This window comes from Salmo salar, chromosome ssa04, assembly GCF_905237065.1.
Source record: "Salmo salar chromosome ssa04, Ssal_v3.1, whole genome shotgun sequence".
In the NCBI taxonomy this organism is placed as follows: Eukaryota; Metazoa; Chordata; class Actinopteri; order Salmoniformes; family Salmonidae; genus Salmo; species Salmo salar.
Window position 1 is genome coordinate 33,250,168 of NC_059445.1, and position 14,062 is coordinate 33,264,229.

The following is a 14,062-nucleotide window of genomic DNA, read 5'->3' on the forward strand; positions in this document are numbered from 1 at the left end:
AATAGTGTTAAACAAATCAAAATCTATTCCATATTTGAAAGGAAAGGAATGCCTTCAACTGAAATGTGTCTTCCGCATTTAATCCAAGTCCTCTGAATGAGATTCCTCAAAGTAACCACATTTGCCTTGATGACAGCTTTGCACACTCTTGCCATTCTCTCAAACAGTTTCATGAGGTAGTCATTGGAAGTCATTTCAATTAACAGGTGTGCCTTGTTAAAAGTTAATTTGTGGAATTTCTCTCCTTCTTAAACCTGTTACGGCTGAACGTTTTGACAACATCCGGTGAAATGGCAGAGCGTGAAATTCCCCAAAAATTATTTGAAATATTAAACTTTCATACATTTACAAGTGCAATACAGCAAATTAAAGCTTAACTTCTTGTTAATCTAGCCACCATGTCAGATTTTAAAAAGGCTTTACGGCGAAAGCAAACCATGCTATTATCTGAGGACAGCACCCCATCAAACAAACACATGACAATCATAATTCAACCTGCCAGGCGCGACACAAAACTCAGAAATAACGATATGTTCGATAAATTCCGTCATTATATCTCCAAAATGTCAATTTATTTGGTGCGTTTGAATCAGATAAACACCGGTTCCAACTCGCGCAACATGACTACAAAATATCTAATAAGTTACCTGTAATCTTGATCCAAACATTTCAAACAACTTTCCTAATACAACTTAGGTATTTTTTTACGTAAATAATCAATAACATTTAAGATGGGATAAACTCAATACCGACGAAAACAAAGTGGAGCGAGCTTTCAGGTTGAGCGCCCCAACCACAACAGTACACTAGACTCGACCCTCGTTCTGAACAGCCATACTTCTTCATTACTCAAAAGAAAAACATCAACCAATTTCTAAAGACTGGTGACATCCAGTGGAAGCGATAGGAACTGCAAGCAAGTGCCTTAGAAATCTAGATCCACATAGAAATCCCATTGAAAACACTGTCACCTCAAAAAAAAGAATCCTGGATGGTTTGTCCTTGGGGTTTTGCCTGCCAAATAAGTTCTGTTATACTCACAGACATAATTTTAATAGTTTTAGAAATATGAATGCATATCCTATCTTCTGGGCCTGAGTAGCCGGCAGTTTACTTTGGGCATGCTTTTCATCCAAAATTCCAAATGCTGCCCTCATCCCAAAAACGTTAATGCGTTTGAGCCAGTTGTGTTGTGTTGTGACAAGGTGGGGTGTTATACAGAAGATAGCCCTATAGAGGTAAAATACCAAGTCCATATTATAGCAAGAACAGCTCAAATAAGCAAAGAGAATGATTCAAAGTAGACACCCTTATGCTGAGCACTTGTTGGATGCTTTTCCTTCACTCTGCGGTCCAACTCATTCAAACCATATCAATTGGGTTGAAGTTGGGGGATTGTAGAGGCCAGGTCATCTAATGCAGCACTCCATGACGCTCCTTCTTGGTCAAATAGCCCTTACACAGCCTGGGGGTGTGGTGGGTCATTGTCCTGTTGAAAAACAAATGATAGTCCCACTAAGCTCAAACAAGATGGGATGCCGTCATATCGCTGCAGAATGCTGTGATAGCCATGCTGGTTAAGTTTGCCTTGAATCCAAAATATATCACTGACAGTGTCACCAGCAAAGCACCCCCACAAAAAAACACCTTCTCCTCCATGATTCTTGGTCGGAACCATACATGCAGAGATCATCTGTTAACCTACTCTGTGTCTCACAAAGACACAGCGGTTGGAAACATAAATCTCAAATTTGGACTCATCAGACCAAAGGACAGATTTCCACCGGTCTAATGTCCATTGCTCATGTTTCATGGCCCAAGCAAGTCTCTTCTTCTTATTGGTGTCCTTTAGTAGTGGTTTCTTCACAGCAATTTGACCATGAAGGCCTGATTCACGCAGTCTCCTCTGAACAATTGATGTTGACATTGGTCTGTTACTTGAACTCTGTGAAGCATTTATTTGGGCTGCAATTTCTGAGGCTGGTAACTCTAATGAACTTATCCTTTCCAGCAGAGGTAACTCTGGGTGTTCCTTTCCTGTGGCGATTCTCATGAGAGCCAGTTTCATCATAGCGCTTGATGGTTTTTGCGACTGCACTTGAAGAAACTTTAAAAGTTATTGACATTTTTCCATATTGTGTGACCTTCATGTCTTAAAGTAATGATGGACTGTCGTTTCTCTTTGCTTATTTGAGCTTTTCTTGCTATAATATGGACTTGGTCTTTTACCAAATAGGGCTATCTTCTGTATACCATCCCTACCAAACGCATTAATAAGGAAAGAAATTCCACAAATGTACTTTTAACAAGGCACATCTGTTAATTAAAATGCATTCCAGGTACCACATGAAGCTGGTTGAGAGAATGCGAAGAGTGTACAAAGCTGTCATGAAGGCAAAGGGTGTGTTAGGAGTGTGTATTAGAGGCGCACTTTTTATTCTGGTCAAAATGTGTCACGTCCTGACCAGTATAAGGTTAATTGGTATTGTAGTTTGGTCAGGACGTGGCAGAGGGTATTCGTTTTATGTGGTTCGGGGTGGTGTGTTTTGTTGAAGGGGTATTTGGTTTAAGTATTCCGGGGTTTTTGGGCACTGTTTGGTTTTCAGGTATTCTATGATTTGTCTAGTATGTCTGTTTCTATGTTTGGTTAATTGGGGTTGGGACTCTCAGTTGAAGGCAGGTGTTGTCTATCTGCCTTTGATTGAGAGTCCCATATATGAGGGTGTGTTTGTGTTTGTTATTTGTGGGTGATTATTCTGTGTTTAGCCTTGTGCCTTACCAGACTGTTTTTTGTCGATCGTTCGTTCTTTGTTATTTTGGTGTTCATTTTGTATTTATTAAAAAGCAAGATGAGCATACACATACCTGCTGCGTTTTGGTCCTCCATTTCCAACGACAAGCGTGACAAAATGACAGCACAAAATAACATAAAATGTGCCCAAAACACGGAACATAGACAAAAAGTAAGGTGCGTAACAATATCCACAATATCAAAATACACGTAACACAAACAATCCTACACAAAGACATGATGGGGAACAGAGGAATAAATACATGTGAATTGATTAGGGAATGAAAACCAGGTGTGCAGGGAACAAGACAAAACAAATGGATACATGAAAAATGGAGCGGCGATGGCTAGAAAGCCGGTGACGTCAACCGCCGAATGCCGCCCGAACAGGGAGAGGAGCCGACTTCGGCGGAAGTCGTGACAGTGTGGCTACTTTGAAGTATCTCATATATAAAATATGTTTTGATTTGTTTAACACTTTTTTGGTTACTACATTATTCAATGTGTTATTTCATAGTTTTGATGTCTTCACTATTATTCTACAATGTAGAAAATAGTTAATATAAAGAAAAACCCTTGAATGAGTAGGTGTGTGCAAACTTTTGACTGGTACTGTCATAGAATTGATCGGCCTAATCATATAATTACATATAGAATCACTATTAATTTAAAAGGATCTCTGTGGGCCTAGTTGTAAAGATTTGTCATTTAAATTTTAAAATGTATTACCTTTTATTGTGGTATAAACACAACCAGTCATGATGTTTTCATCTGATTGTCTTACAATCACTTTAAGGGCTCCTTTACTAGGCTACTACCCATGCACTTTCATCCGCTTGCAACATATTTCCAGCCAAACCAGTGCTTGACTTAGACAGGAGCTCACTGGAGCTGAGTACCAACACCTCAAATGTTCTACTGCTTGAGCTCCTGTTCCTCTTATAGAATATAAGCCCAAAAGTACCAGCATATATTTCAGTCCAAGTCAAGCACTGCTCCACTGCTGTCCACCTGTCTCTCGTTGTCGGCCACTCATACCTGCCTTGGCAAAATGTCAATGTTCTCATCGAACCACATCACATTTTGGAGCATAGGCTATACCACCAGTTTTCAAGTCCATTCGCAAATGTTTCATGCCTCTGACATGCGGTAATGATTAATAATGGTGTAATAGCCTACAGTTTTCTTGACATTTAGTTTTCATTGTGATAGGCTCATGTTTTACCGGGATGTTGTACCCCTAATATTTATTTTGCCGGGACGCCATACTTTCACCCCTGCTCCTAACCCACAGAAAACTGGACACATTAATGTTCTTGCAACATTCCCATGAAACATGTCTATACCATTAGTAGATTATGTTCTGAGAACATGGTATCCGCATTCTGGGTAAGTTATTTTTCACATTAAGGGAATGGTCTCTTGGAAACATTCTATGCACATCACTGGAAACATTCCTTTGAAACCATAAGTTAACAACCTAAATAGACTCTTAAGGGAACATTCTCTTAAGTTTTGGTGAATGTTGTTAGCTAGGTAGCGCAAAGTTCCCAGTCTTTAATGGCGGGAAACATCAGCTGTTCACAATGTATTGATTAACCAGAGATGGAACGCGTCAATGGGCACTCGTCATTCAATGAATGAATGGTGTTTTAAGCGTGCATTACTATTAGCCATATCAGCCAGTCAATCAGTTAGCCTAGTGTGGTATGTGGACTATCAAATTTACTCTCTGCGATCTTCTGCAAGCTCAGTACATCATCGGGAGTGATCACCATGTTCATGAGCTGTCCCTCCCCATGGTCGCCGGGACCCCAACGTTCATCGAGTTGCAGCCTTTTTTTTTTTTAAACGCCGCCGTTGGGTTTGGGTTCGCGTTCGGACTCGTCTGGCTGTTGCTGTTGTTACTGCTGCTTCCTCCAGTATCTCTTCCGCCACCGCAACTGCCGGGATTATTATCGGCAGACTTCTCAGCGTTTGACGGGTCCTGGCTGTTGCCTTTGCTGGTACAAGAATATCTAATTCCCCGTCCCTCCTCTCCCTTCTCAAAGCCCGGGCTTGCAAGAAACAAAAACAGTCGTCCACCTTCCTTGCTGCTCTCCCTCCCTCCCTTTCCGAAGGCTGCACAGCTGCTGTCTGTGTAGCTCCTTCCTGCTTAATTCAAAGCCCTTCTTCTTTCAGAGTTGAAGTCTGGAGGCGTGTGCAGTAGATAATGCTTCTGTAGTTGCTCTCTCACTGAACGAACCAGCCAACAGCACACTAGTAACCTATGACCGAAATGGTCTCTGGTAGGGTCATCTCTAGTAGGATCGTCTCCGGTAGGGTCGCTGCAGGCTTGCAGCTGCCTCTAAAGATGGCAAGCCAAAGCAAAGTAAGCTTTATGCCTTTTGGTCGTAGCTTAATTGAAAAGGGGTGGTGAGTGGATGATTTTTTAAGCAATCTCAAGGAAGTGGCAGTATCATCTTCCTACCCAACCTGGTCTCAGAGCATTTAATATTATTCTGTATGTAAATTGAAGACACTCCATTTGGTATGATATGTTACGTTTCGTATGGTATGTATTTATTTGTGGATGTCCATTCTTATGATATGTTATGAATTACAATTCGTATATGTTACGAATTTGCAAAACAAACAATATCATATGAATTTGTAAAACATGCAATATGTTAGGAATTTACAAAAAGCTAAAATGCTAAAGTTGTCCATGATGAGAAGTTCACTCAGGTCGTGAAATGTCAGGTCATGAATGAGGAAATGCTACACCCTAGAGGCCAGCTGCCTCTACTGCAGAACCAGTCACAAATAAAGGTGTGTTGTTTGTCATGGTTTGGTTTGTCATGAAAGTTGACATTTTTTTCCAGAATGTTTTTTCATGAAAAGTCCAATTGGAATATGTACATTGCTAAGTTTGTCTCCACAAAAGGTGTAAGAACAGAAAGAGAACACTTCATGAATGTGGAGAATGTTTCACGGTCTTTTCTTTGTGGATGATGTTGAGCTTTTTCTTCTATTCTTGTGGGGATCTAAAATCTCCCAAAGTCCCAACAAAGATAGTAAAACAAGGAAAATTCTCCCTCATGGGGACATTTCCCACGTCCCCATGAGGACAAAGTCTATTTTAAGTTTAGGGGTTAGGTTTAGGGTTACAGTTAGGGTTTGAATTAGGGTCAGGGGTTGGTGGTTTGGTTTAGGGTAAGGAGTTAGGTTTAGGGTTAAGGCTAAGGTTAGGGTTATGTTATGGGTTAGGTTTAGGGTTATGGTATGGTTTACCATTAGGGGTTAGGGAAAACAGTATTTTAAATGGAAATTCATTTTACGTCCCCACGAGGATAGAAGAGCATTTTTGTGTGTGTGTGTGTGTGTGTGTGTGTGTGTGTGTGTGTGTGTGTGTGTGTGTGTGTGTGTGTGTGTGTGTGTGTGTGTTGAATGTCTGTATACGGTAGAGTATATATATGGTCACAGAGAGCTCCTGCCATAGGCTTGCTGACTGTGATTATCTCTTTGTCACGCCTGGGCTACTGCTAGCATCAGCAGAAAGACACACACATTGATTTATACACATAATAGGAGCAGAGACCCTCCACACAAAACAACACACACACACATTGATTTATACACATACTAGGAGCAGAGACCCTCCACACAAAACACACACACACACACACACACATTGATTTACACATAATAGGAGCAGAGGCCCTCCACACAAAACAACACACACACACACACACACACACACACACACACACACACACACACACACACACACACACACACACACACTGATTTATACACATACTAGGAGCAGAGGCCCTTCCACACAAAACAACACACACACACACACACATTGATTTATACACATACTAGGAGCAGAGGCCCTCCACACAAAAACATCCAAAACATATGCATACTCTCACATTCACTAAAACACACACACACACACACACACACACACACACACACACACACACACACACACACACACACACACACACACACACACACACACACAGACACACAGACACACACAGACACACACACACACACACACACACACACACACACACACACACACACACACAGACACAGACACACAGACAGAGGCCTGGGCAATGTGCTGACGTCAGTAAGCTGTTCCCTACATGTTCATTATTTGCTGGAGTGAAGTGAATGGATGCTGTAGCCTCTGTTAGATGTTTAGCATTGTACAGCCCTACCAGTCTCTCTCAATGCAGTTTTTTCTGTCTCTGCCTGTTTGCTTTAGCAGCACAATTAAATATATAGAGAGTTAGAATAGGCTTTAGCATGCTACCATAGCACTGTCCTTTCTGCTCACCCATTGTACCAGACAGAGCGTGCCTGCCCTGCCTACGTATGAACGGGCAATACTGTAACGTACATGGAAATAATGGCAATGCCACAATTGATGTTCATTTACATTCATTGTAAAAAACAAAAGGAAAAGGAGCTGAAATGGAAAATTGCTCTGCCTCAGGCATACTAGAAACTATTTCAAGACACAGTCTGTCATCACTTATAGCACATCAGTGAATTTACTTAGAAGGACAGACAAGTGTACATACACTAGCATGTAGACAAAAACAAAACACATCTAGGAAGAATCTTGCAGTGCTGAACAATTAGTGCTTTTTGAGGTCGATTCGGTTTTGGTTCTATTATCTTTTTTAATTGCACGTTTTCATTTTTAACATTAAAATGCACTATACATTATGTGGGTTGAGTGCTGTAACACCGCTGAATAAAACAATTAATACTATCACGTATTAACCATAAGTTATTCACTTTTCACATTACCTAACTTTAATAAAATATTTGTTTTATTTGATAACTTTATTAGTTCATTTCAAGTCATCATCTCATCTCTAAAGAGCTGCTGCCTACAACTGAAATGTTGATGGCCTATAATTAGGTACATCCTTAACTATTCACTATTTTACATCACAAACCAATGAACAAGGCTTATATAAACAGTAAGCAACATAATTGACAACGCTCTTCTGAATGTCATCTAAAGTATGTAACATTGCTGCAGAGGAGGACAGATCTGTATCCATGGCTCGAAGAGTTCTTCTTTTTCATCACTTTCTCTCTTTTATACAACCCCCACAGCTGACATTTTATTTTATCATGGTCCATTCACATGGTCCGTTCATGCTGCCAATCAGAAATAACCAGCCAATACCCCAACAGTGCCAGTCTTTGCCAATGCATAGATCTGACTCTGGCATCAGTGTGACGCAACAGAAACCGGGATTTGTCGAACCAGGCAATGTTTTCCCACTCCTCATTGTCCAGTGTTGGTGATCGAGTGCCCACTGGAACCGCTTCTTGTTGTTTTTAGCTGAAAGGAGTGGGACCCGGTGTGGTCATCTGCTGCAATAGGCCATCCTTGACAAGGACCAACGAGTTGTGCATTCCGAGATGCCTTTCTGCACACCACTGTTGTACTGCTCTGTTATTTGCCCATTTGTGGCCCGCGTCTTAGCTTGCACGATTCTTGCCTCTCTCATCAGTGATCTGTTATCGCACAGAGGACTGCCGCTGACTGGATGTTTTTTGTTTGTCACACCATTCTCTGTAAACCTTAGACACTGTCGTGTGTGAAAAGCCCAGAAAGCCAGACGTTTCTGAGATACTGGCCCTGGTGCGCCTGGCACATAAGGTCATACCACGCTCAAATTCACTTAGGTCACTCGTTCTGCCCATTCTAACGTTCAATCGAACAGTAACTGAATGCCTCGATGCCTGTCTGCCTGCTTTATATAGCAAGCTAAGGCCACGTGACAGTCTATAGGAGCTAATCATTTTCATGAACTGGGTGGTGTACCTAATAAACTAGCCACTGAGTGCATATAAGACAATATACGACGGGTATGATGCAAAAATACTTGTTTAATGTTCTAATTGTGTTGGTAACCAGTTTATAATATCAATAAGGTACATACAGCTTTATCCAGGAACGATGTAAATCAAAGCGACGTGCCTAAGTACAGCCCTTAGCCATGGCCAATATATAACACCCCCTTTGGGTCTTATTGCTTAATTATATCCTATACAGTAGGTGTGTTTGTTTCACCGTATGTACAGGGTGTGAATTATGTTTATGTGTCTATGTTGGTCTCTGTGTGTCTCTGTATGTCTCTGTGTGTATGTGTGTGTGTGTGTGTGTGTGTGTGTGTGTGTGTGTGTGTGTGTGTGTGTGTGTGTGTGTGTGTGTGTGTGTGTGTGTGTGTGTGTGTGTGTGTGTGTGTGTGTGTGTGTGTGTGTGTGTGTGTGTGTATCAGGAAGGCTCAGGCCCAGTAACAATGGATCCCAAAGCAAAGTGCTGACAGTGAAGTGGGTGTGGCTGACCCCCTAGCCCCGAAGGTGTGTATATATACCCACACACACACCTCCCTGGCAGAGCGCTTAGTGGAACCCTGCGAAACACACAGCTTACGTTTTAGGTAGGTCTGCTGGCAGATAGCTTCGTGTTTATCTAATAGATTTAATTTACTCCTATGTTTGGATATGTCTGATCTGATTGGCCTTGGCACATAGCTTTATGTTTATGAAATAGTGATGAACCATAAAGTTATTTTATTGGAGATTCTCCATTGAGCATGGTTTTTTTTAAGACGTAAGGCTTGATCTGGGTCCCGGAAACCGGCCCATAGATTTCTATTTGTCTGTGTGATAGAGCTTCGCAGGGCTATTAGAACAGGGGACTATAAAATAATGTTTCCCAAATGATGGGTCTGGAACCAGTGGTGACTGGGAGTTGTTAGACTGTTAGTAGCAGGATCCGTTTTTGTTTTATCTTGTTTGGAGGATTAGAATACTATTATTTGAAAGGCTTCAGTTTAGGTGTAATGGTATAGAATAGTCTGAGAACCATTGAGGCTATGATGACCGGGAGCTTCAGTGCAGAGGTATGACTGGTCATCATGTATAGATCACTCTGTTTATTTAAAAGAGCTTACCAGGGCTTTGTATAGAGCTGGTCAGGCGTCCTCCACATGTCTGTCTGAGGCTTTACCTCAAGGTTCATTGAACTGTGTTGTTCTGTAGCTACTGGTCAGGGGACCAAAGGCTATGGGCCATTCACTGGGAGCTTCAAGGCAGGGTGGGATTTCTTGGTGTAGGCATAAAAAATGTTTTGGTCAAGAATTAACTTAATTATTTATATATTCAGTTAATATCTCCCTCTGTATCCCTCTCTCCTATCTCTCACTCTCCATTTCAGCACAGACAGAAGGACATAATGGCTCTGACCAACCCAATGAACCCTGTGAACCCCATGCCCATGGGCCCATGGAAGATCACAGTGTACGACCAGGAGTACTTCCAGGGAAAGCGTATGGAGTTCACCGCCTGCTGCCAGAACATCATGGAGTGTGGCATGGAGAACATCCGATCCCTGAAGGTTGAGTGTGGAGCGTAAGTATTCCCAAACTTTTCCCAAAACATGGAAGACTTAGAGGAGGTTTTCCAGCAGGCTAACATGAGCCAATGTCAGCCATTATTGCACTGGGCACTGACTAATCTTTCTCTCTCTCCTTAGTCACCACTTCTGTAATTTCTCTCTTTCTTTCTCTCTCCCTACCTTCCTTTCTTTCTCCCTACATCGCCCTCTCTGTCATTACATCTCTCTCCATCACTATCTCCCTCTTTCCATCTCCCTTTCTCTCCCTCCTTCATTCCCTCCCTGTATCCCTCCTTTTTCCTCCCTCTAGCTGGGTTGGGTATGAGCACTCCAGTTTCTGTGGCCAGCAGTTTGTCCTGGAGAAGGGAGACTACCCCCGTTTTGAGGCCTACAGCGGCAGCAACTCCTACCGCATTGAGAGGATGATCTCGTTCAGACCCATCTGCTCCGCTGTGAGCCCTTGAATGCAATATGGCACCCTATTCCCTATATACTGCACTACTTTTGACCAGGGCCCTTAGCGCTCTGGTCAAAAGTAGTAGCCTATATAGGGAATATTACAACATACAATACTATCCCATCCCACATTATCATGGATCATCACATTATTACCATTACAACATTATCTACAATGCATCAAATCACATTACCTTTACTATAACAACTCAAGACAACATACCATTCTATGACATTATCATGCAAAGGTTACCAGATTATTTACATTGCATAATATTGTATAACCTTATGATACATTAAATTATCAATAACAATACATGAAATACTATAATAATGTAAACTGCTGCTTAAAATCTCTCTCTCTCTCTCTCTCTCTCTCTCTCTCTCTCGCTCTCTCTCTCTCTCTCTCAGAGCCACAAGGAGTCCCGTATGACGATCTATGAGAAGGAGAACATGATTGGTCGCCAGTTTGAGATGTGTGATGACTACCCCTCCCTGCAGGCCATGGGCTGGTTCAACAATGAGGTTGGATCCATGCACATCCAGAGCGGAGCGTAAGCACTAATGCCATGACAGGGACACTGCCACTTCACACTAAATATACTACCTCTGCGATTACTACAAGTGCACAATTGCAGCTGAACCATCTACTCACTTAGCTTTAACTACAACTGAAATACTACTACTACTCTACTTGTACTACTACTACTAGTACACTACTGACAACAGACCCTTCTCTACTGCTAATAATGACTGCTTCTACTACAAGTACACTACCGACACAGACCAACCAATCTCTACTACTAATAATAACTACTACTACTACACTACACCTACTACTACAACTACTACTACAACACTACTACTACAACACTACTACTACATTACTACTACTACTACTACTACTGACTACACTACAACACTACTACTACTACTACTGCTATACTACTACTACTACTACTTCAACTACAACACTACTACTACTGACTACACTACTACTACTAATAGTACTATTACTACTACTACTACTACACTAATACCAATACTACTACTACTGCACTACTACTACTACTACTACTACTAATACTACCACTACTACTACTACTACTGCACTACTACTACTACTGCACTATTACTACTACTACTGCACTACTACCACTACTACTACAACACTAATACCAATACTACTACTACCACCACTACTACTGCACTACTACTACTACTTCTGCACTACTACTAGTCTACAACACTGATACCAATACCACTACTACTGCACTACTACAGCTGGCCAACCTGTACTATATAATTTCAAACCTGAAGCTGCCACTCCAATAATACACTACACTGTAATAATTTTTACACTTTTATTGCCTGCACTACTCTGTCCTATTGCCAAGTTGATTCTCATCCTCATTCCCATGGCCCACTCTGACTCACCTCACAGTAACAGTGTATCTGATTGATCTGTTCTCTTCTCTCCCTCTAGCTTCGTGTGCTACCAGTTCCCTGGCTACCGTGGCCACCAGTACATCATGGAGTGTGACTGCCACGGAGGAGAGTACAAGTGTTACCGTGAGTTTGGCTCCCATGCCCAGACCCCTCAGATCCAGTCTATCAGGAGAATTCAGCACTGAGCAGGAAACACCTTCATCCTTCCTCCTCTACTCCTCCTCTTCTTCTACTTCCTACTCCTCCTCCCGCTCTTCTCTCCCCTCTCCTACTACTCCGCCTTCTACTCTGCCTCCTCGCCCATCCCGGTTCCGCTGGTCCAGCTGGTCCAGCTAGTCCAGGCAGGATTGCGGGCCGGGCCTCAGGTGCTTACCGGCGACGTCACATGTTCACGGCACTTATTTTTTTAAACCATCATGAAAAACAAAGGAAGAACGAATTGAAAGACAGAGGGAATGACAGAGATGAGAGAAAGAGTAATGAATCCTCGACACCTTTTTGCTCCTCTTCGTCCACGACATCATCATCAGCTTCTTCTTCATCATCATCATCACTATTGCCTGTCACTGTAGTTGTGATGGTAAAGATTGTATGAGACTGATGAATAAAGAGAACACGCAAAAGAAAGAGAGAATAACAAGACAATGACTGGCTTGTAGTTGTGTAACTGTGTTTGTTTGTCCTGCACTTCCCACCCACACACACAGATATGGGGGAGAGAGGGTGGAAACAGATGAGGCTTAACATGGGAATATAGTACCGTGATAAACAGAGTTTATAGACCATATGACCAAGCACTTATTAATTCACCTGCTTGAGGGTAACTGGGGGGAACTGCGCAGGTGCAAGTGATAAAGGACTCACTTGCCGGGTAGGAAACCCTGTTCTGTTGGGTTGGGGAACCATTGCATCGAGGACACTGTGTGGAGTGGCGGGGAGCCAAACTGTGCTGTTTCAGTATAGCATGCAGTTATAGCTGAGAGTATTGCTGTTTGGACAGTGCCCGAAGAAATGTGTGTGCATTTACGTACGGACAGAGTATTGAGCACTTACTGTAGGCCTGAAGAGTATCGCTAACCATCAAAACTGGGAGGACAAAAAAAAAGAGAAAAGGCAAAGCGGGAAAAACGCTGGTAGGCTTGGACATGGCACAGAGAGACAGGAAACACATTGATAAATACAATGGGGAAAACAAGCGACACCTGGAGGGGGTGGAGACGATAACGAGCACAGGTGAAACAGATCAAGGTGTGACACTCTCCTTAACCCTCTTTCTGGCCCTGGGAGAGACACAGACTTTGAGGCCTTTTACTGCTGAGATAGGCTACCGCTTCAACCTGACCCCATTGTCAGGTTGCAGAGGCCACTTCACCTCTGTGTTAGGGACCAGGGCTCCAGACAACTCAGTCAGTTGACCTGATCAGCCAATCACAGGCCATGTCAGGTGGGGTAAGTCTGAGACCCCTATTCCTTCTTGTTCTTTAGGGGTATAGTGAGACAAAAGGTAAAAAACTGCATCACCTCAACACAACTCACCACTGGGCCTTTCCTACAAGGACAAGCCTCCTCCTTGGACTTCTCAACGTGTGTTAGTGTGTCACTGACCATGTAAGTGGACTTTGTTAGGGTTCATGTTTAAATTCCGTGTCTGTATATAGTAGGCCCCTGGTACTGTGTAACTACTGCATAATTACTATTGTGTGCTGACGATAGATGGAATATGAAAATGAATGCCATTTTTGTTATGTTATTAAAAGTTAAAGGACAATGTTATAATGAAAACATTGTCACTTTAAGAGTTTTCCTAGTATATGCTTTATGTTTATACATTGTATGTTGGGGGGAAAATGTCAAAATCAAAGAGAATGTTTTTGCAAAGATGAAATGTGAAGTTAGTTGTCTAAATTGGATCTGAGTAAAATCCAGACCTTGGCTTA

The 14,062-nt window shown here is 42.2% G+C and overlaps 1 protein-coding gene across 2 annotated transcripts; it reads left to right on the forward strand.

The window, feature by feature from the left end:
* The first annotated feature begins 9,210 nt into the window (after positions 1–9,210).
* On the forward strand, positions 9,211–12,767 carry LOC106602850 (beta-crystallin A1). Of its 2 annotated transcripts, none has more exons than XM_014195785.2 (5): positions 9,211–9,261; positions 10,041–10,234; positions 10,531–10,672; positions 11,088–11,230; positions 12,163–12,767. In XM_014195785.2, the coding sequence occupies exons 2-5, from the start codon at positions 10,059–10,061 to the stop codon at positions 12,308–12,310; spliced, it is 609 nt and encodes a 202-aa protein (XP_014051260.1). In that variant the 5' UTR covers positions 9,211–9,261; positions 10,041–10,058; the 3' UTR covers positions 12,311–12,767. The 2 variants fall into 2 exon arrangements, with proteins under 2 accessions (XP_014051260.1, XP_014051259.1); XM_014195784.2 differs by lacking the exon at positions 9,211–9,261 and adding an exon at positions 9,424–9,726.
* Positions 12,768–14,062: the final 1,295 nt, after the last annotated feature.

Bases quoted from the DNA above. Each gene is read 5' to 3' on its own strand.
- LOC106602850 (XM_014195784.2), top strand. From the start codon at position 9,700: ATGATGACCGGGAGCTTCAGTGCAGAG. The intron at 10,235-10,530 runs GTAAGTATTCCC...TCCTCCCTCTAG, and splicing joins CTGAAGGTTGAGTGTGGAGC to CTGGGTTGGGTATGAGCACT. The intron at 11,231-12,162 runs GTAAGCACTAAT...CTCTCCCTCTAG, and splicing joins ATGCACATCCAGAGCGGAGC to CTTCGTGTGCTACCAGTTCC.